General features: G+C 41.2%; 2 protein-coding genes across 9 annotated transcripts in view; one reads left to right on the top strand and one right to left on the bottom strand.

Moving 5' to 3' along the window:
* ZC3H12B (zinc finger CCCH-type containing 12B) overlaps positions 1 to 13942 on the top strand; it is an 86604-nt gene extending 72662 nt beyond the window's left edge. For all 8 annotated transcript variants that reach the window (XM_058196595.1, XM_058196592.1, XM_058196590.1 and 5 more), the window contains 3 exons: positions 2653 to 2887; positions 5935 to 6041; positions 7367 to 13942. In XM_058196595.1, the coding sequence (XP_058052578.1) occupies positions 2653 to 2887; positions 5935 to 6041; positions 7367 to 8790 (1766 nt within the window). In that variant the 3' untranslated portion in view covers positions 8791 to 13942. The remainder of the gene's footprint in view (positions 1 to 2652; positions 2888 to 5934; positions 6042 to 7366) is intronic.
* Positions 13943 to 14154: 212 nt separating this feature from the next.
* LAS1L (LAS1 like ribosome biogenesis factor) overlaps positions 14155 to 21640 on the bottom strand; it is a 48221-nt gene continuing 40735 nt past the window's right edge. Inside the window, exons 13-14 of the mRNA XM_058196599.1 lie at positions 20089 to 20233; positions 14155 to 14444 (exon numbers count right to left, since the gene is read on the bottom strand). Of these exons, the coding sequence (XP_058052582.1) occupies positions 14354 to 14444; positions 20089 to 20233 (236 nt within the window). The 3' untranslated portion in view covers positions 14155 to 14353. The remainder of the gene's footprint in view (positions 14445 to 20088; positions 20234 to 21640) is intronic.

Raw genomic sequence — 21640 nt, 5'->3', positions numbered from 1 at the left:
AAACAGTTGGGCAGGGTAAACCTTTTATTATTAAAAGCAGAACGAATATGTTAGGCACAAGCAGTATTTTAATTATGCATCTATCCCTGTTTGCAAACAGGTTTGTAGCAATAGAAGAGAATATTTGTAGCTCAGGGTTAAAACTATAGAAGTTTGTGCCTACCTAAAGCTTGAGTAAGTAAACTTTTTTTAACATTATTATTGATGCTGATGATGGAGAAGATGATCAGCCCCAAAGGACTGCAGGTGATATTAAGGGAAACAGGGTGTTTTTTTGTCAGAATGATTTAAAGGAAAAATCAAGTCCATTTATTCTACTGGAGATATAAACACTTATTTTAGAATGTATGAATGTAAGAACTTGGCAATAATCACACTCTCCAAAGTGGATGATTCGCACTGAATTCCACTGACATGCTCTCAGTGAGCTCTTCAGAAGTTGGAGCAATATGTGAATGACAGATTATTTACTTTGCCTTAAGTAATAACTTTGTTCATACTTTTCCATGTTCTTATTTTACTCTCTACCTTTTCAAAGCTCCTTTAATATTTGAAAATAAATGTAGACAAATACTTGATGGGTAAAGGCCAGAGGAAACCTAATTACAGATTTAAATCACTAGAGCAGTGGTCACCAACTTGTGGTCCGCGGACCACTGGTGGTCTGCAAGAAAATGTTGGTGGTCCGCAGCGCACCTAGGTGGAGAAGCTGCTCCGGGATGAGCAATGGCCAGTCCTGTGACTAGAGCTCTGGAATATGGGACTGGCCAGGCAGCTCATGGTGGGGCTGTAAATCTCCGCCGTTGAGGGAGATTCGTGCAATTTGTAACTTTGCAGTGCAGCCCTTGCCAGCCAGAATGAGGTAATGAGGTAATGGTGCAAGGGAGGGTGGCGGTGCGGACGGGCCGAAGCAACCGGGTGGCTGGAACCATGGGCTGTTTCTTCCCCCTGCTGTAGCTTCCTATCGGCTGAACCCACCAGTGGCTGTCCTCGCCCTCCCTTCCCAGTCACTCCTTGCCTGGAAAGGGAAGTGGGGGATGGAGATTCGCTCCATATTCCAGAGCGGGAGTGAAGCCTCGTCTCTTGCTGGATCTCACGGCCGTTTCTTCCGGCCCCTGTTGGTACTCTTGCACCTTGGTCTCTCGGGGAGACACTTGACTTCCTCTCAACCCCAAGGCACTGGCTGGCCCATGAGATGACAGAGAGAGAGAGGTGGGGGAATGAAAGAGAGAGAGAGAGGGAATGAGAAAGAGTGGGAGAGAGAGAAAGAAAGGGGGAGAGAGATGAGAGAAAGAGGGGGAGAAAGAGAAAGAGAGAGGGGGAGAGAAAAAGAATGAGAGAGAGAATGAAAGAAAGAGAATGAGAGAGAGAGAGAGAAAGAGACAGGGAATCAGAAAGAGAATGAGTGGGAGAAAGAGAAAGAGAGAATGAAAGACAGAATCAGAGAGAGAATGAAAGAGAATCAGAGAGAGAGAGAGAGAGAAGAGAGAGAGAAAGAGAGAGAGAGAGAGAGAAAGAGACAGGAATCAGAAAGAGAATGAGAGAAAGAGAGAATGAAAGACAGAATCAGAGAGAGAATGAAAGAGAATCAGAGAGAGAGAGAATGAGAGAGAATCAGAATGAGAGAGAAAGAGAGAGACAGAATGAAAGAATCAGAGAGAGACAGAATGAAAGAGAATCAGAGAGAGAGAATCAGAATGAGACAGAGAGAAAGAGAGAGAAAGAGACAGAATGAAAGAGAGAATCAGAGAGAGAATGAGAGAGAATCAGAATGAGACACAGAGAAAGAGAGACAGACAGAGAGAAAAAGAGAGAAAAAGAAAGAAAGAAAGAAAGAGACGGAATCAGAGAGAGAATGAGAGAGAAAGAGTGGGAGAGAGAAAAAGAGAGAGGGGAGAGAGAGAGAGAGAAAGAGAGAGGAGGGAGAGTACCTGAAAGACCCCATCCCATCACTGGGAATCCAGCGCTTCAGCAAGCAGCATGCTGGATTCGTATTAGTGGTCCGTGGGATTTAAAATTATGAACTTGGTGGTCCCTGAGCTCCAAAAGGTTGGGGACCCCTGCTCTAGAGTAGTTGGTTTCATGAGAAATTCACAGTAGGCAAGATACTATTTTATCACCCTTAATATCTTCTTAAAAATTATCCTATAAATTATGACAAAAACTTAATAGCATAGGAAAATGATGACTACGATATGAACTGGAAATGTTAAGTATATAAATACATGTAAATTCTCTAAAATTCTTTTGGGATCCTTAAATGTAGCTTAGATTCTATAGCAAGTAAGCCATTGGTCTGCTTCACGAGCTCCCCAAACTTTGGGTGTGGTCCCAGAGAAAATTATCTTGTCAAAAAGTACTTTTTTTGATGTGAGAAACTGAAACATGATTGCATATATAATGTAGAAAGTATTAACTAAGTTTAAATATAAATCAATTCAAGCCTACTTTTTACTTTTAAAGCAAAGTGTGGTCTAGAACTTGAGAAAAAGTTATGGAATCCTGAACTAGTAGAATTAAATAAACTCAGTGAACCAAACGGGTCATATTAATCCCTATAGTTAGATAACTGCCAACAGTGACAAACCATAATAAATGCTCTTTATCCAAGTACCTTGATCTTAACATTCTTATGTAAATCCAATTTTGCAGACCAAGAAATCTTGCACAGATTGGAGAAGGAAAAAATTCTTGTTTTCACCCCATCGCGAAGAGTGCAAGGGAGACGAGTTGTCTGCTACGATGACCGCTTTATAGTGAAGTTGGCCTATGACTCTGATGGCATCATTGTGTCCAATGACAATTACCGGGACCTTCAGAATGAGAAACCAGAATGGAAGAAATTCATAGAGGAACGGCTGCTTATGTATTCCTTTGTAAACGACAAGTACGCTATTTCCCCTCATCTGCTGTGCACAAATCTTCCTTAAGAGAGGTTCCTCTCTAATTCTCATTGCAGATAGTCCTCGGCTTATGACCACAATTGAGCCCAAAATTTGTGTTGCTAAGCAAGGCAGTTGTTAAGTGAGTTTTGCTCCATTTCACAACCTTTCTTGCCACAGTTGTTAAGTAAATCACTTCAGTTGTTAATTTAATAAAATGTTTATTAGGTGAATCTGGCCTCTGCATTGGCTTTGCTTGTCAGAAAGTCACAAAATGAGATCATGTGATCCCGGGACACTGCAACTGTCATAAATATGAACCACTTGCCAAGCGTCTGAATTTTGATCATGTGACCATGGGGATGCTGCAATGGTTGTTTGAAAACGGTCATAAATCACTTTTTCAGTGCCATTGTAACATCGAATGATCACTAAATGAATTTGAGGAATTTGTAATTTGAGGACTACCTGTATTTGAAAATAGCATGGCCAAGAATTAATGGCTGTGAACAACGAAAATAGTACTTAACTGATTTAAGTATTTGTTCTCAATGTTTTCTTATATTCTTCAATTCTTATTCTTCTGCTTCTCTCCATAGATTTTATTCTAAGCTAGAGTAATATTTTTTCCTCTTTAGTGAGAAAATGCTCCAATTCTGTTAGCTTTTTGGTTAGCACTTTTTGCTTGTTTTTCAGGTATCATACTTTTACGTGGAATGTAAAGATTGATTGGCAGAAGCTGCCTTCTGAATTCGCTACTGCTAAACTACAAAAATGGTTATGATTTTGGCTTGTTAGTAAAGGTTGCTGCTTTGCGACTCAGCAACAATATTTTTTGTTAATGTCCCTGATAACCATGATGGGATGGTCACTGACCTCAAGCCAGACATCCTAGAATCTGAAGTCAAATGGGCCTTAGGAAATCTGAGCAACAACAAAGCTAGTGGAAGTGACAGTATTCCAGCTGAGCTATTCAAAATCTTAAAAGACAATGCAGTAAAAGTGCTACACTCAATTTGCCTGCAAATTTGAAAAACTCAACAGTGGCCACGGGATTGGAAAAGGTCAGCTTATAGTCTAATTCCAAAGAAAGGCAATGCCAAAGAATGTTCAAACTATCGCACTATTGCACTCATTTCACATGCTAGTAAAGTTATACTTAAAATCCTACAAGTTAGGGTCCAGCAATATGTGGATCGAGAACTACCAGAAGTACAGGCAGGATTTCAGAGAGGCAGAGGAACTAGAGATCAAATTTTCAACGTACACTGGATCAGGGAGAGAGCTAGGGAGTTCCAGAAAAACATCTACTTCTGCTTCATTGACTGTGCTAAAGTCTTTGTTTGTGTGGATCACAACAAATTGTGGCAAGTTCTTAAAGAGATGGGAGTACCAGACCATCTTATTTGTCTCTTGAGAAACCTGTATGCGGGTCAAGAAGCAACAGTGAGAACTGGACATGGATCCACTGATTGGTTCAAAATTGGGAAAGGAGTCTGGCTGTATACTGTCGCCCTGCCTATTTAACTTATATGCAGAGCACATCATGAGAAAGGCGGGGCTGGATGAATCAAAAGTTGGAGTTAAGATTGCCAGGAGAAATATCAAAAACCTCAGATATGCAGATGACACCACTCTAATGGCAGAAACAAAGAGGAACTAAAGAGCCTCTTGATGCAGGTGAAGGAGGAGAGTGCAAAAATTGGCTTGAAACTCAACATTAAGAAAACTAACATCATGGCATCCAACCCTCTCAATTCATGGCAAATAGATGGGGAAGAAATGGAGGTAGTGACAGATTTTATTTTCCTTGGCTCCAAGATCATCACAGATGGGGACTGCAGCCAAGAAATTAAAAGACGTTTGCTCCTGGGGAGGAAACCTATGGCAAATCTAGACAGCGTACTAAAAAGCAGAGACATCACCCTGAAAACAAAAGTGAGTATAATCAAGGCTGTGGAGTTCCCAATTGCAATCTATAGCTGTGAAAGTTGGACCATAAGCGCCAGAGAATTGAGGTCTTTGAACTATGGTGCTGGAGAAGACTCCTGTGAGTCCCTTGGACTGCAAGGCAATCAAACCGGTCAGTCCTAGAGATCAACCCTGACTGCTCTTTAGAAGGCCAGAGCCTGAAGATGAAACTCAAATACTTTGGCCACTTAATGGGAAGGAAGGATTCACTGGAGAAGAGCCTAATGCTGGGAACGATTGAGGGCAAAAGAAGAAGGGGACGGCAGAGAATGAGGTGGCTGGATGGAATCACTGAAGCAGTAGGCATGAGTTTAAATGGACTCCAGAGGATGGTAGAAGACGGGAAGACCTGGAGGAAAGTTGTCCATGGGGTCGCGATGGGTTGGACACGACTTCGCCACTAACAACAGCAATAATATTTTAAATTCCCATTAGTCTGTGTTCAATTTGCACTATATAAGTATAGTAATGGTCTCCGGGGATGGTAGAGGACAGGAAGGCCTGGAGGAAACTAGTCCATGGGATCGCGATGGGTTGGACACAACTTTGCAACTAACAACAAGTACAGTAAATAAATCTGTGTCATGGCCAATTTTAATGTAAGACTGTTGTATGACCTTCTTACCCACTAGATGCTGATTACTTTATAGATTGCAGAATAACAGAGTTGGAAGGGACCTTGGAGGTCTTGTAGTCCAACCGTCTGCTTAAAACAGGAGACTCTATACAATTCTGAACAAATGGCTGTAATCAATCTCTTAAAAACCTTCAATAATGATGCACCCATAACTTCTGGAAGCAAGCCATTGATTAATTGTTCTCACTGACAGGAAATTTCTCCTGAGTTCTAGGCTGGATCTCATTAATGATCTCCCAACCGTTACTTATTGTCCTGCCCTCAGATGCTTTGGAGAATAGGTTGACCCCCACTTCTCTGTCACAGCTCCTCAAATATTGGGGAGCTGTGTCACAGCTCCTCATTCTCCAAAGCACCTGTGGACAGGACAAGAAGTAACAAGTAGAAGCTTGTCAAAGAGATTAATGCTAGGCAGATAAATTTGACTGTGTTTCATTTTTCTAGGTTTATGCCACCTGATGATCCATTGGGACGCCATGGCCCTAGTCTTGAAAACTTCTTAAGGAAAAAGCCAGTTATTCCAGAACACAAAAAACAACCGTGCCCTTATGGTGAGTAGGTTACTGGAGGGATTTGGAGAAACTTAACGTTCTCTCGTTGTTGGCTGGGAAATTCTAGGAGTTGAAGTTCATAAGTCTTTAAATTACCAGGTTTGGAGACTCCTGCTCTAAAGGTTTGAGGAATACTTTCAGACTGCATAGCTAATATTTTTTTAAATTGGAAATTTGTAGTTCCCTGAATCTCTGGAAGATTCCAGGTTAGGGAAGGTTAATATAAACAATCAACATATTGAATAATTATATTATTATTTATATTATATTATTATTTTGCATCTCATAATGGTAGTAAAGTAGTACAGCTTTGAAGAAAATACAATTTATATTTATTGGCTAATCAAGAATTTACTCTGAATTTTTAAAATTGGGAGGCAGCATAGAAATACTACCATCTGATCCATTCAACATGATCTTTGAGGGTAAAGCCTTAGTTTTTCTGCTCTCTCTTGCTTGTGGAGTTTCAATTATATCTACAGCTAAGAAATTCATTTTGTTTAGGATCTAATCTGGCTCAGTCACCGGGATCAGAGGTTTTGTCTTCTGAGCTTTCAGACTCATACTGGAGCCCATGGACAGGGAACTTCTTTGTAGCAAAGTATGTGCTATTCTGTGTGTGGTATTGTAAGTGGCTTTTTGGATGTAGATTGGGGTGTGTTCATGGCTGGCTTTTAAGTCATCGACTGTTTGTTTCCTTGTGCTGCCCAGCCCTCGCCTTGCAAGTACTTGATAGGCTGGTGGTAAATCAGTACTCCTGTTGCCTGTTGAGGGGCCTGTTTCCAGGCTTCAATCATTACCCTGGCTGTTTTTGTGTACACACTCTGCTAGAGAGAAGTTCCCTGAAGACAGACTCCAGCACAAGTCAGAAAGTTCAGAAGACAAAGCCTCTGGTCCCGGTGACCGACCCAGATTGGATCCTGCAGCATTATCCTGGAACATGTATATTCGCTTTTATTCATTTTGTTTTTAGATAGGAATAGATCCTAGTGATTCTCTTTGATCACTTAGAATAATACTATCATAACATAACTGTGTTTTAATTTAGCTGTATCTCATTTTGAGTGAACATTTAAATGAATATATTTATTTCTGGGACCTGCTCTAGCTGCCTTCATGGAGCATTGTCACTCGGATTAAAATCTTGACAAAAATTTGGATCTGTTAATAAGGAAAATTTTGGATCTTTTATCATGATATAAGAAAATATCAATGTCTTAATTATGTTTTTGTGGTAAGAGCAAAAGATTTCACTAGGGTTATCCAGTTAAGAGATATAGTTGGCAAAGAACAAGCCTAATCAGAGAGAATTTTTTTTCCCCCAGGAAAAAAATGCACGTATGGGCACAAATGTAAATATTACCACCCTGAACGGACAAACCAGCCCTTGAGATCTGTCGCAGATGAGCTTCGCATCAGTGCAAAATTATCTGCGGTGAAAACTATGAGTGAAGGTGCCTTGGCCAAATGTGGTTCAGGACCAGCCCTTTCCAAAGGGGGGGAGAACATTTCAGAAGTGAAACGCAATCCTCCGAAACGCCAGTCTGATCCAAGCATCCGGTCTGTAGTGGTGGAACCAGAGGACCGGCTGTCAATGATGCGGAAGCCTGAGGCCAGCTCTGTCCCATCTCTTGTTACGGCGTTAAGTGTCCCAACGCTTCCACCTTCTAAAAGCCATGCAGTTGGGGCCTTAAACGCTCGGTCAGCGAGTAGCCCCGTGCCTGGGTCTTCTCAGTTCACCCATCAGAAATCCTCCCTAGAACACATGGCCAGCATGCACTACCCTCCAATCTTGGTCACCAACAGTCACGGGGCTTCGATCAACTACACGGACCCATATCCCAAATACGAATCTTTGGGAGACCACGGCTATTATTCTATGCTCAACGACTTTTCCAGTTTGAACATTAGCAACATCCATAACACAGATTATTATGGAGTCGATCTAGACCAAGGTATCTACTCAAGAAATTCAAGCCCTGACAATTGCTTAAGCCATGCAAGTAATGACTCTTACTCTTCGTATACCGACCTGTACCTAGGTGTAGGAGATGTGGGTTCAGAGGATCACGCTAAAGTTCCTAGAATTCCATCGCAAAACCGACTTCAGCCTTTTTCTCACGGCTATCACGAGAGTTTAACTAGAGTTCAGAGCTATGGCACTGAAAGGCCCAAACATACTTCACGCAAGCATTCAGCTTCTCATTTAGCATTGCACGTTCAACACCCTCTTGTTGGGGCACGATCCAGTTGCCCAGGGGACTACCCAGGGCCTCCAAACGTTCACCAATCATCAGCTACGGCCCAACCGAGCCGTGCACTAGTTATGACAAGGATGGATAGTGTTTCTGATTCAAGACTTTATGAAAGTAACCCTACTCGGCAGAGGAGACCCCCACTCTGTCGAGAGCAACACGCCAGCTGGGATCCATTACCATGTGCAACTGACGCCTATTCTTATCATTCCTATCCCTTGAGCAACAACCTCATGCAGCCATGTTATGAGCCCGTCATGGTGAGGAGCATGCCTGAGAAGATGGAACAACTCTGGCATAACCCTTGGATTGGGGTTTGTGGGGAACCCCACGAACCACACGTTATCCCAGAGCATCAGTACCAGACCTATAAGAACCTCTGTAATATTTTTCCTGCTGGTGTTGTCTTGTCTGTGATGGAGAAGAATCCACACATGACTGATGCACAACAGTTGGCAGCTATGATTGTTGCCAAATTGAGAACAGGGCGTTAGCATGGTATATCCCTTTGAATTCCTGGAGAGAAATACTGACTGCACCAAACCAACGTCCTTCAGGAGGTACCCGTGATCCTATAGAGATATTCTCTGTTTTGGGAATAGTTTCCCGCTCTGGTATGCCACTCTGTAGATTGTTTTGGCAATTGCATTGAATATGTGGTTGAAGAATTCTGTAAAAAGCAGATTGTATTATAAGTAAGTATTAAGTAATTTTTTTAAAGCTGGGACTTTTTTTAAAAAAAGGTGTATTTTACATGAAGTGCATACTTTTTGCATGGATATATACTGTTTCTTGAATCCAAAAAGTCCTATGTTTGAAATAAGTCCCTCAAACTTATTAGCAATTATATTGCATGAGTGAGTTTTGTAGTTTGCAGTGTTAACTGACAAGCTGCTCCAAGGAAAATGCGCTGTGTGCATTTGAACATCCTCACACACTGAAGGTTGCCTGTTCTACCCCATCAGCTGCTGTGTCTTAGTGGAACATGGTGAGCACTTCTGATCTGAACAACTCTCGCTTTTCTGGCAAATTCAGTTTGTGCACCCTGGAGAAATCTTTGCTCTCCAAGTGAGGAAAATGGAAAGACAGATTTAAATGGGGGAGACTCATTGCATGGATACACAACTAATGGGGTGCTTTGGATTTGGGGGGTCTTTAGGTTAAGCCCTTTGGGACAAGGACATCCATGTCAAATAGATGACATGAAAGCAAGTAGGACAAATCTCAGCTAAACCTTAACCATCTCATTTCCACATAAATCTTGTTAAAATTGCCAGGCGTGAGTTTTAAAATACAATTAATTGTACAATTCAATTCTTTACAATCCAAAGGCGGTATAATTGTAGCATCCCAAATCAAATTCCACATTTCAATTTAGCCCAAGTACAATTAAGTACAAAATGAATAAAGATTTTTTTTAAAGGATTGCCGATAAATGTCGATGATAGAAGATGGAGTTGTTTTCCAAAATATGCTACAGAATTGATAAACCTGTTTCAATTTTTCACTTTCTGATCCATGCAAAGGTATGCATTTGCTTCTTTGGAGCTGTTTGACTGGCTCAAATCATCTCAGCAAATGTTTGGGTATTTTTGCTCAAGAGCGGGCAACTTTTGTAGCTGAATGTCTCCTCTAAGAGACATTTATCCAGGTAGTAGCTTTTCCATTTTCTTTTTTTAAAGCTGCACTGAATGGACACCCTTTTTAAATCCAAACATGTCTTTGAACATTTTGAACCATTACTAACTCGATATGTCTCGAGCTAGGACTTGTTGACTTCTACTGTAGTTTTTTTTCATGAAAGTCGAGAAGGCCGAGTTACTGGCCTTTGGTTTCTTCATGAGAAGGTGTGATACTGCCTAAATGTTTCTGACTAGGAAACACATGGAATGCGAGGCTGCCGTCAGGGTTGTTTCTGGTGTTTTGAGAATGGCTTCCAAGCTGCTTTCTGTATTTTTATTTTCAGACCCAGGGGATTGGGGCTGTGAGGAATAATCCAAAGGGTGTTTCATGTTGCTGGAATAATTCCCAGCAATGCCCAGAATGGCTGCTTAATTTATTTCTGTTCGGCATCAGGTAGGATATTCGAGGTGGATCTAGACAGGGATGACATCACTAACTGGGTCATTCTATCTCGGTGTCCACAACAAGCATAATTGTTGGACAACAAGAAAGAACTTGTTTAGATTATTGAGATTCTGCTAAACATATTAAAGAAGGCTACCCAGGGGTAGCATCTCTCCAGAATAGTGTTTTTCAACCTGGACAACTTAAGAAGTGTGGACTTCAACTCTGAGAATTCAGAGCCAATATGAATTCTGGGAGTTGAAATACACTCATCTTAAAATTGCTAAGTCTGAGAAACACTGCTCTAGAGGGAAGAATGACAGTAATTCATCTAACAACTTTCCAACCACAAGAAACACCTGCCTGTAGCATGTTTGCTCTTCCACAAAGCTGTCTTCTGATTTTAAAGACAAGCTTTATTTCCCTGTAGGAAAATGGTGGTGGATCACCTGACATGACCCCTGCACTTGTCATGGTACAGCTTTTTTCAAATTGCTGCTGGCACACTGGTGGCTTTTTTTGTTGTGGCTGCTGATTGTATTCAGTTTGGATGGTGCACCATGCTGAGCTTACTGCATAGACCCCAGCATTCCCAGTTTTATCCAGTGCTTTAAGAAGCATCAAAGAAAAATGCAGATTTGCCCTTTGGTTTAATCTGTGCCCTGAATATTCTTCACAATATTTGGCCCTTTAGCTGTAAAAACTAAACAAAGAAAACCCTTGAGTTATCTAGAGCCCTTTGTCAATGAGGACAAAACCCCACTTTTTTTGAGATTTCTCTTTTAAAAGTAGCTGAGAGCAACACCTCAAATAACCAGAAATGACTTTTTGTTTGTTGATACAAATTGTATCTTTCTTGATTGTATAAAAAATGTATAAAAGCCATCTCTAGATTAGCTCAATATTGTACTTTCATCACTATGTTTGTGACACTGTGTGTCAAAGGGGAGTAGCTCATGGAGGATTATAAATATTTTTATTTAAAATGGGCACTTAGCAGTTTATAGAAAAAAAATAACAGGCAAATTTTGAATTCCATTTTATTATTATAATGCGCACTGCTAATGTGTGTGCATTTAAGAGCATTATGCTGCATAAATTATATATTGTCTATTTATTAATACATTCTTGCAGATTTTTTTTTTGTAAAATACTCGTGTTAATAAGGCTTATGTTCATATTTATACATGGCTATTGACTGTAAAAGTGTTATACATCCTGCTTTTGTTTTTAAAAGGATCATTATAGAAGTACGGTTTTTCAGTTCAGTGTTGAAATTTTGTGTGCTCACATTTTTTTGCATGGAATCCAGTTTCTAGATGTATAAAATAGGTGTTTTCAATTTTATCCCTATCGCAAGGTAATCTTGTAGACAATTCTAGCAGAATCTTTCAGCACACCGAATGCTGAGCAAAAGCTACTGCATGGGGTTTTTTTAAAAAAAAAATTAAGGATGAAAATATTTTACTGTCAGTAAAAGCTATATATTATATATTATATTGTTAGCAATATATTTAAAATGTTACAAGTCTCTTGTGTGCTTTCTTGGGAAGTAATGCTATGGAGAGGAAGTTGTATACTATCTGTAGCACCTCTTTTCCTCAAGGAAGGAATTCCCTTTTTGAAAAGAAAATATTTCAAAATCTAATCTGCAAAAGCAAATAGAGAATGACAATTTTAAAACAGTGTCTGGGGCTTTTTTTGCTAATTATTTTTCTCTGAAACTGTTGTAACATTTGTTAAATCAATTTACTTCTTTCTGTCTGGATTTTTTCAATACCAGTTCCAAACTGACATTTCACTGCCTTTGTCTCTCAATGTTGAATTTCTTCTTATATAGAAGGGATGGTATATATAAAAAAATCACAACTGCCTATATTGTAAATACATTTTGCTTTTAAATGCTCTTTTTGAGAGCAGAGTATTTATTTATTTGTGTATCAGAAGGCTATAATCTCTGTGTCTATCTTGAAAAACCAGAAAATCTATGAAGTATTTATTTGCATTTGAATTTTCTATAATATACTGTTAAATCAATACTTAATACTGTTTGCTTAGCTATTGAGAACTGGGATAGATGAAATAATTTTGAAATGTGAGCTTCGGTGATTATATACATATTTAGTAATCCTTTTTTGCTTGTATAGCTTCTAACTATAGTTAGTCCCTTTGTAGTATTTACAGTAGTTTACTTTTTTTCATTGATAGAATTAAACATTACTCTTTAATTGTTCCCAAAAAGTGTGTGTGTGTGTGTGTGTGTGTGTGTGTGTGTGTAAAATAAATAAATAAATAAAATCTTTGGGTTTTTTTCTGTTGACCCAAATATAAGGTAAGTCTCAATGACACAGAATGAACATATATTTTAATTGCCTGATCCAGTGAGACAGGGGTGGACAACTATGGCAACTTTATGACCTGTGGACTTTAACTCCCAGAATTCCTAAGGCAGCATGCCTTAGGACTTCTGGGAGTTGAAGTCCACAGGTCATAAAGTTGCCCATCCCTGCAGTGAGAGGTGTGACAATGACTTTTATAAATGCAAAGAGCAGAGTGTACATCACAAGTGGTAGCCACGACCACTTCTTTGGATAGTAGAATAAGGGAAAAGGAACGTGGGCACCAGGAAAGATCACTAGCTCTGGGTCAGGGCTGACATGCATGTCTTGTAAATACTATAAACTGCAGTGCTTTTATCTGTAGCTGCATGTAAGCATTAATGGGAAAGGCCTTTCTTTTTAAGAAAGCATTGTCTTTAACTGAAATGGCCAAGCTCCAAAGCGTCAGCTTCTGGGAGAGACCCCCATTTTTTCCCTTTACGAGACAATTCACACTTTTGCATATTGCCTTGACATATATTTGCATGTGGTTGGTTGTTAATACCGCTTTATCAAACCAGTGATGATCTTAGCTTGGCCTGAAGTTATCTTGGTTGCTTTCTGGTGGTCACTAACCACAGAGCAAATATACTTGTCATTGTGTTAAATGCCTCTCCCTTGTACCAATAGCATCCATCTTTGTATGGGACTAATTGAAAGAGGAACAGTTTTTGTTGCACTGTTGATGGATGCCCATCTTGACTTAATGCTGTAGTCTGAGCCACCAGATAAGGATGAGAAAACAATATAAATATATACTACTGAATGCTTAGCACATTCGACATTGTTACAAGACTTGCACAGTGGTGCCCTCCAATTAGTTAATGTTAAACTACTTTGTGTGGTTTTGCAAGAGCCATAACCAGTCTTGGAACAAACAGCTGTTGGTTGTTAGATGGTGTCTCTTTTTTTTTAATCCTCTTTCATAGGCTGCTATTTCTCCATTGATGCACTTTGTTTTTGCAGTCTTCGAGGATGCTAATAATCACTTAACCTGCTTACCATTCTAGCCTGCTTGAACCTTTGGTTTCTAGGGACCTGTCTGGGTAAGAATGTTTATTCAATCCTTATCTTAGGACTTTTCTCTACTGTTGTTGGAATAGTTCAAATTTCTGTGTAACCCCCTTTGTAGAGTTGCTTTATATCCAGTAATTAATGTGTATTCAATAAATAATCCACTGGGACTCAGACTCTGAAACTGCTTGCTTCCTCTTTGTAAAAAATAAGCCACTTGCAGTTTCATAGATGGCTTCATTGGTATATATATTTTAAAATTGTTTTTTTAAAACAAGAACCTAACATAGCAACAATGATATACCATACAAATTTATGACTCACATGTTTAAATAAAAAGTACACATCTATTAAAAATATTAAAACATTTAATTATTTTTTTAAAATACAAAAATGGATTTAAGCAATGGGCAGATCTGTTGAGTGGATTAAGTGTGCCTGCTTCTCCACAGCCTTTAAATGTCCAGGAGAAATATCTACGATGGAGAAGTAGCTGCACTGCACCAAAAAGAATTTCAAAGAGCGGGCAGGCACGGTATCTTTCGAGTGGCAAGAGAAACCTCCCATTGTGTTATATCATTGGCAAAGAATCTCCCACTCAAAAAAGCTGAATCCCACTCTTTAATTTATGAAGCTCACTCTGAGTCCATAAGAGTCCTGCCGTAAGGAAACCAGACCATTCTGATGAGCTGTAAGAAAAAGAACAGGACAACAGTGAGGTGAAAGAACCACGGCACACAATTCAAGTGTGTTTGCATCATGTGGCAAAAACTGGTGGAAGGGAACGTCTCATCCAGGAAATGGAGGGGCACATGAAAGAACCACCGAAAAACGGTGCCCCCCACTCCTAAACCCCCCAGCCGTCACAGCAGGATACCATGGTTGATGGTATCAAAAGCCGCTGAGAGATCTAATAGGATCAGGACAGAGGAACAGCCCTTGTCCCGAGACCTCCAGAGATCATCAACCAACGTGATCAAAGTCGTCTCCGTGCTGTACCCAGGCCTGAAGCCGGACTGGAACGGGTCAAGATAGACAGTTTCATCCAGGTACTGGGGAAGCTGACATGCCACCACACTCTCAACAACCTTCGCCACAAAGCGAAGGTTGGAGACAGGACGATAGTTTGCTAACACAGCTGGGTCCAAGGAAGGCTTCTTGAGGAGGGGCCTCACCACCGCCTCTTTCAAGGCAGTAAGAAAGACACCACCCGTCAAAGAAGCGTTGATAATTCCCAGGAGCCAGCCTGGTGTAACCTCCTGTGTGGCCAGTACCAACCAGGAGGGACACGGGTCCAATAAACATGTGGTCGCATTTAGCCTCCTCAGTATCCTGTCCATGTCCTCGGGAGTCAGAGTATCAAACTCTTCCCAGGTAACATTCTCAAGAACTACCTCCATCATCCCACCTGAATCTACCCAATCAGCGTCCAGACCGTCCCAGATCCGAGCAATTTTATCGTTTGATTTAGACAGATCTATAGATGTTTGTAATCAATCCATCCATCATTCAAATCACATTGGAATCCAGAGAAATTGAACTGGAGAAATTAATTAATTTGTGATTTGGCACCCAGGGAGACAGTTTGGCAACTTATTCATGGCATAGTGCAAGATCAAAACAACCAGCAATGTAATTACAGAAACTCTTTCTTCCAATTATTAGAATCACGTCCCCCCAATTATTCCTTCCAGATTGTCTACATTAATTTGGTACAGGTAATCCTTGACTTACGACCACAATGGAGCCCAATGTTTATGTTGTTATGTGAGACATTTAAGTGAGTTTTGTCCCATTTGGTCTTTGTTGCCATAGTTGTTAACTGGATCACTGCCATCTGGTTGTTAAGTGAATCTAGCTTCCCCGTTGACTTTGCTTATCTTGATGTAACCAACACCAGATGTTACACAAAATGGAATTCATACTCTGGAGAATAAGTGGTGCAGAGAAAAGCAGGTAACATTACAATGGCCCTACTGTGAACTTTAGAAGGGGCAAAGCCTTATAAATGAAATGTTTATGCCTATTCTAAAAATTTCACTGTCTGACCTCAATTTTTCCCAGAAAGCAAGTACGTCCTGTACGTCAATCAAGTTCTTCCTCTGGCGTACGAAAGCTGGTGGAGAAAACAGATGCTAACCCCTGTCAGTTTCTCTCTCTGCCCTTCAGCAACAGGTGCAAACTCCAGGAATGACATCTGACAGGAAACACACACACACACACACACACACACGCCTGCTCAGACGGAAAGCTGCTCTCTGAGCATGATTTCCAAATCAGAATAACCTCCTTTTCTTACAAGACACACCTTCATTGTGAGGCAAGTGCACTTTTGCTTGTTTGCAAGAGCAAATGCTGCTAAGGATTCAAATAAACACTCAAGGCAGATGACGGCGAAGGGAAAGAAGGGAACACAAATAGAATCACATCTGAAACTGGTTCAGAGAAAACCCTTTTTTGGATATAGCAATAGGTTATATTAGGTTTAGGTTAGTTTATACAGGTAGTCCTCAACTTACAACCACAATGGAGCCCAAAATTTCTGTTGTTAAGTGAGACATTTGTTAAGTAAGTTTTGCTCCATTTTACGATCTTCCTTGCCACAATTGTTAAGTGAATCAATGCAGTTCTTTTTTTTTATTGAAAAAGTTTTTACAAAAATTTTCGCCCCCCTTTTCCCCCCCTCCCTCCAAAACCCCCCTCCTCCCTCCGCCCCCGACTTCCCAGAACAAACACAAGGTATAGTTCAAAAAACAATCATTCACTAAAAGACTTCCCAGAACACCCATAAGGTATAGTTCAAAAACAAACATAAGCTAAATTATTCCAAAACAATTATACAAATTTTTCCTCTCTGGCTCTGACTTCCTCCTTACATAACCAAAATCCTTCAAAAAATAACAGTTAATATTGATAAAATATATTCAATATAGCAGATTAATCCTAAAGTATTTAAAACTAGATAATGCTTAAAAACCCAATTCAATTCAGAGAATATCTCCCTTGTAACTTCTATAAACCATATAATCAACCCATTTTCCCCCAAATCTTTCTTACATAAAGTCTTTCGAGAATATTCTATTTACAATTCAGTAAAACACATTACATAATTTTGATACAGCAAATTACAATCTCTATTCAACTTTAGTCCTTTATCCTCTGACCATCACCATTTTTCTTAATACACAAGCTTAAGAGAAAAGAGGAAAAAAATCCAATATGAATCCAAATATCTAGTCTTTTGTGATATATATCAAACATATAATCAACCCATTTCTTCCAGATCTTTCTTGCATATAGTCTTTCAGGAACGCTAATATTTTTATCTGTTAATATTTCAGAAAAAACTTCTTTCAAGAGTAATACTTTTGTCTCTTGCCGGGTTTTTTTTTTTTATGCATTAGTCTCTTTCTTTCCTTCATTACTCCTTTTGAAAAGTCAATCACAATATCTCCTAATAGTTCCTTTTGTCCAACAATCCACAAGTTACTACCATATATTCCATCAATCCGGAAAGAAAGCTCTTGTAAAGCATTAGCCCTGTGTATTTTATCGGTTCGGGAAACAACCTCTTGTAACGCAGATTCAGGCATTTCATCCAAATCTTTTAAAAAAGCCTCTTTACATCATCTTGTTTATTCACGATCATATCTTCATTTTTATCCACTTTTGCTTGTATCTCCTCCACTCCATTTTCCAAGTACTGATTGGGCTGGTTAGTTTCCTCCAAACTCTCATCCAAAACATCCCAATTTTTTATCAATTCATATTTTTGGATAATTACATACATTTTTCTCTATATTCCTGTATAAAATCACGAATCCATTCTTCTGAAAGAACCTTCATGGCAAAATTCTTGCTGAGAGTCCCCTTCTCAAATACCTAAGCAAACTAAAGTAATCCAGTAGTCCGCTTAAATCCAGATAAAAAAATTAAAAATTAAAAATAAGTAAAAATCCAGCCTAAAAAAAGCCTCTGCTCTGCTTACAGTCCAGCACGATACGATAAGAGTCTCCATTCACTTTCACTTTCTCAGCAACTAATGAGCGCCATTTTGTTTCATTATGTTGATTGTAAGTGAAAAAAAGTTTTAAAAAAAATAGAAGTCAGATTTAATACTTGCAGTTTAAATGACTGATCTCGTTTGTTCTGTCTGCTTATTAAAATCCATAGCAATCATTTGAAGCAGAGATGGTCGCTTTCGTCTCTTTCTGCCGAAGCAGAGACATGCTGGGTCTGGAGCTGCTGCAGAGGGATTTCCAGGGAACTTTCCCCTTCGAGTTCCCTGCTTTCAAATCGAGAAAGCGGGGCCTCTAGGGAGTTCTTCCTATCCCTCCTCTGCTCTTTCCTTTCCCCTTTACCCGAGGATAGTACTATCAGCCGGCGAACAGCTGATATTCACTGTTTTCGCCAGCTTTTTACAGAATCCCAGCGCGGACACCTTTCAGGCATCCGTCGAAGAGAGCACAGCCACCGGAAGTTCCAATCAATGCAGTTCTTAAGTTAGTAACACTTAAGAGGTTGTTGTGAATCTGACTTTCCCATTGACTTTGCTTGTCAGAAAGTCTCAAAAGGTAAATCACATGATCTTGGGATACTGCAATTGTCATAAATATGTGTCAAGTGCCTGAATTTTGATCGTGTGGCCATGGGGGATACTGCAATGGCCAAAGTGTGAAAGGGGGTCATGAGTCACTTTTTTCAGTGCCATTGTAACTTCGAAGGGTCACTAAATGAACCATTGTAAGTCAAGGCCTATCTGTATTTTGACCGAGGAACTCCGAAGATAATTATATTTCTCCTCATTTTATTTTAACAGTAGCCCTTAGAGCAGGGGTCTGCAACCTTAAATGCTCAAAGAGCCATTTGGACCCATTTGTCACAGAAAAACAAAACAAAACACTGGGAGCCACAAAATCTGGGTGGGCGTGGTCAACTCCTCCTCCTCTTGCAACACCTAACCAGCTGTGGCAGGGCCAGAAGTATGCGCACGAGTGGAGAGACCCTCAAGTGAGCAGCTGCCTGCTCCACACGCACCTTTTCTGCGCTTTGGTCAAGTTGGGCTGCTCACTTGAGGGTGTCCCCCCTCATGCGCATGCTCCCTGCCCCACCATAGCTGGCCAGGGGGTCGCGAAAGGAGGAGGAGGACGGAAGCCTCCGCCTCAGTTTGTGCTTGTTCCTCAGCCAGCCCTGATTTCCAAAAAGTTGCCAAGAAGAAAAAGGAACTTCTCACTTTCTTGGAAAGCCCAGCGAGCTCTTCTTGGGGCTCTTTGCTACTCCTTTTCTTTCTTCTTTTTGGAAATCTGGGCTGGCTGAGGAACGAGCCACAGCTTTCCTCCTCATCCTCCTCCCCCTACTTCTCCTCTCGTGCGTACTCTCCTGGCCCCACCATAGCTGGCCAGGAGGTTGCGAGAGGAGGGGGAGGAAGAGGAGGGAAGCCTCCGCTATGGCTTGTTCTTTTTCCTCAGCCAGCCTGGATTTCCAAAAATAAGAAAGAAAAGGAGTATTGAAGAGCCCCAAAGAGAGCTCACCAGCTTTCTTAGAGAGAGAGAGGAGAAGAGGCACACAGACAGGGAGCAAGAGAGCAAGAGATACAGAGACATAGAAAGAGACACAGAGAGAGACACACACACAGAAAGAGGGCGACAGGTAAGCGTCTTAGTGCAGGCCCTCCAGTTTTCTCCAAGCCTGACCTCCGGGGTGGGTGTGCGAGGTTCGGTGGGCCCAGCCCCCTTTTCCCACTGCCCTGAGCTGCTTAAAGCCGCGACTGGGCACTGCGGGCCCATCTCCCTTTCTGTCATCCCCTCTTCCTGGATCCCATTTGTACCCCGCCATCCCTCGTGTTAGTGAGGCCGGGCCAGTTGCGGCCAGGCCGGACCATTTGTCTCAGGGTGGAAAGCAGGTTGCACGTTTCCCCAAGCGACCAAGGCACACTGAGCACCAACATGGCCGGAAGAAGCTCCAGCAAGAGTGAGATGCCAGAGAATCAGCCCCGGCCACTTTTTCATCCCCCATCATCGCCCTTACCTTCTCAGAACAGGCGAGAAGTGATTAGGAGGGGAGGGTAACGTCAGCCAGTGATGGGACAGGGATTTGCAGCAGAGGGCTCAAAGAACTGCATGCGGCTCCAGAGCTGCCGGTTACTGACACCTGACTTAGAGACATCTCAAATTGAGAGGAGCAGGAAAGAGAGGCCCACCACCCCAAAGCCTTCCTCATTAATCATTATCATTCAGCCAAGACTGAACTAACCTCCCTCTTCCTTTTTTCAAGAGGTAATATTAACTCTTCTCCAACAATATAAATTTCCCCAATCTCTAGGAAAATACTCACACGGTGTTGGGGGAATTTTTCCTGTCTCCATTCTCCAGTTGGTCAAGAGCCGACATCATGGTATAGTTATCCACTAGCAGGGTATCGGGTTCATCTGTTTGGCCAGGTAGTTTTCCCAGAGGAAAATTTCTCCATTTCAGTTCATCTGGGGGTGGGGGTGGGAGAGATCAAGCACAGCCAATGATGGATAGAGCTCACTCAGGAAGTCACAGGAGCGGAGTTCAAATAGCCAGAAGAGAACAAAAGCAGGAGTATCCAACGGTGGCAACTTTTAAACCTCAACTCCCAGAATGCTCTGATACCACTGGAAATTGGGAAGGCTGCTTGAAAGCACCTTGGTCTTTTCTTTCAGAAACTGTCCCATCTTGGAACCAAACCTTTTCAATCTAACCCATGGTGTGGCCCAGTGAGGAAGGACAGAAAAGAGTCACAGCCTTATGATGTTCCATATGACAGGTCCTCAGCACAGAAGCTACACCCCCTGGGTCCCACTAGGTGATGAGAGGAATCCAAAGCATGCCAACTCTTTTTATTACAGAAAATGCAGATAGTTAGAGACAGGAGGTCCTACAAGTAATCTAATTCCCCCAATTCCCTACCCCTGCTCTAGACGAGGGGTCCTCAACCTTTTGGACCTCAGGGACCTAGGCCTGAACTGACAGTAGATTTTCTAGATACTGTTAGAAGCATGGGGTATCAACAACAGGCTGTTCCATCACTTGGAAAACTTAAATGTCTAACTGCCTGAGAGATATCATAGCAATAGGAAGTTATCAGTTGCACACCCCCAAGCTCCCTTTGTCCAATAGCAGCTATCTTAGAGGATGGGCAGGGTTTCATCCTTTGTTATAGTACCATAGAAAAAGAAAGAAAAGAGAGAGAGAGAAAAGAAAGAGAGAGAAAGGGAGAAGGAAGGAAGGAAAGGGAAAGAAAAGAGAAAGAAAAAGAACTCATGCATGTTGTTTTACCTCCTAAGAATGCATTGGACAGACCCTACTCCCATCTAACTTCACACCAGTAACTTTGTTCAGTTCAATTAATGGTGATTTTATTTTACAGTTTAGCAATGTTCAGAAACTCTCACCTTTGTTTTGTTTTTTCTGAGCAGCAGCTCTCCAAGATTTTAGGCAGGTTCCAAATGCCACATGGAAATAACAAGGATTAATTTTAAAAGACATATAGCCTCTTCCTCCAGACCAGAGGTGGGGAACGATGGCCCCTTTATGACTTGCGAACATCAACTCCCAGAATTCCTGACCTCAGAAAGGGCCATCATTCCCTATCCCTGCTAGACCAGGGGTCCCCAACCTTTTGGACCTCAGGGACCACCAAGTTCATAATTTTAAATCCCACGGACCACTAATACGAATCCAGCACACCGCTTGCTGAAGCACCTGGACTCCCAGTGACAGGATGGGGTCTTTCAGGCACCCTCCCTCCTCTCTTTCTCCCGTTTCTCTCTCCCTCTCTTTCTCTCTTTCCCACTCATTCTGTATCATTCTCTCTCTGATTCCCTGTCTCTTTCTTTTTCTCTTTCGCTCTCTCATTCTCT

This window comes from Ahaetulla prasina, chromosome 11 (genome assembly GCF_028640845.1).
Source record: "Ahaetulla prasina isolate Xishuangbanna chromosome 11, ASM2864084v1, whole genome shotgun sequence".
Lineage (NCBI taxonomy): Eukaryota > Metazoa > Chordata > Lepidosauria > Squamata > Colubridae > Ahaetulla > Ahaetulla prasina.
This window is presented reverse-complemented; position numbering and strand designations above follow the sequence as displayed.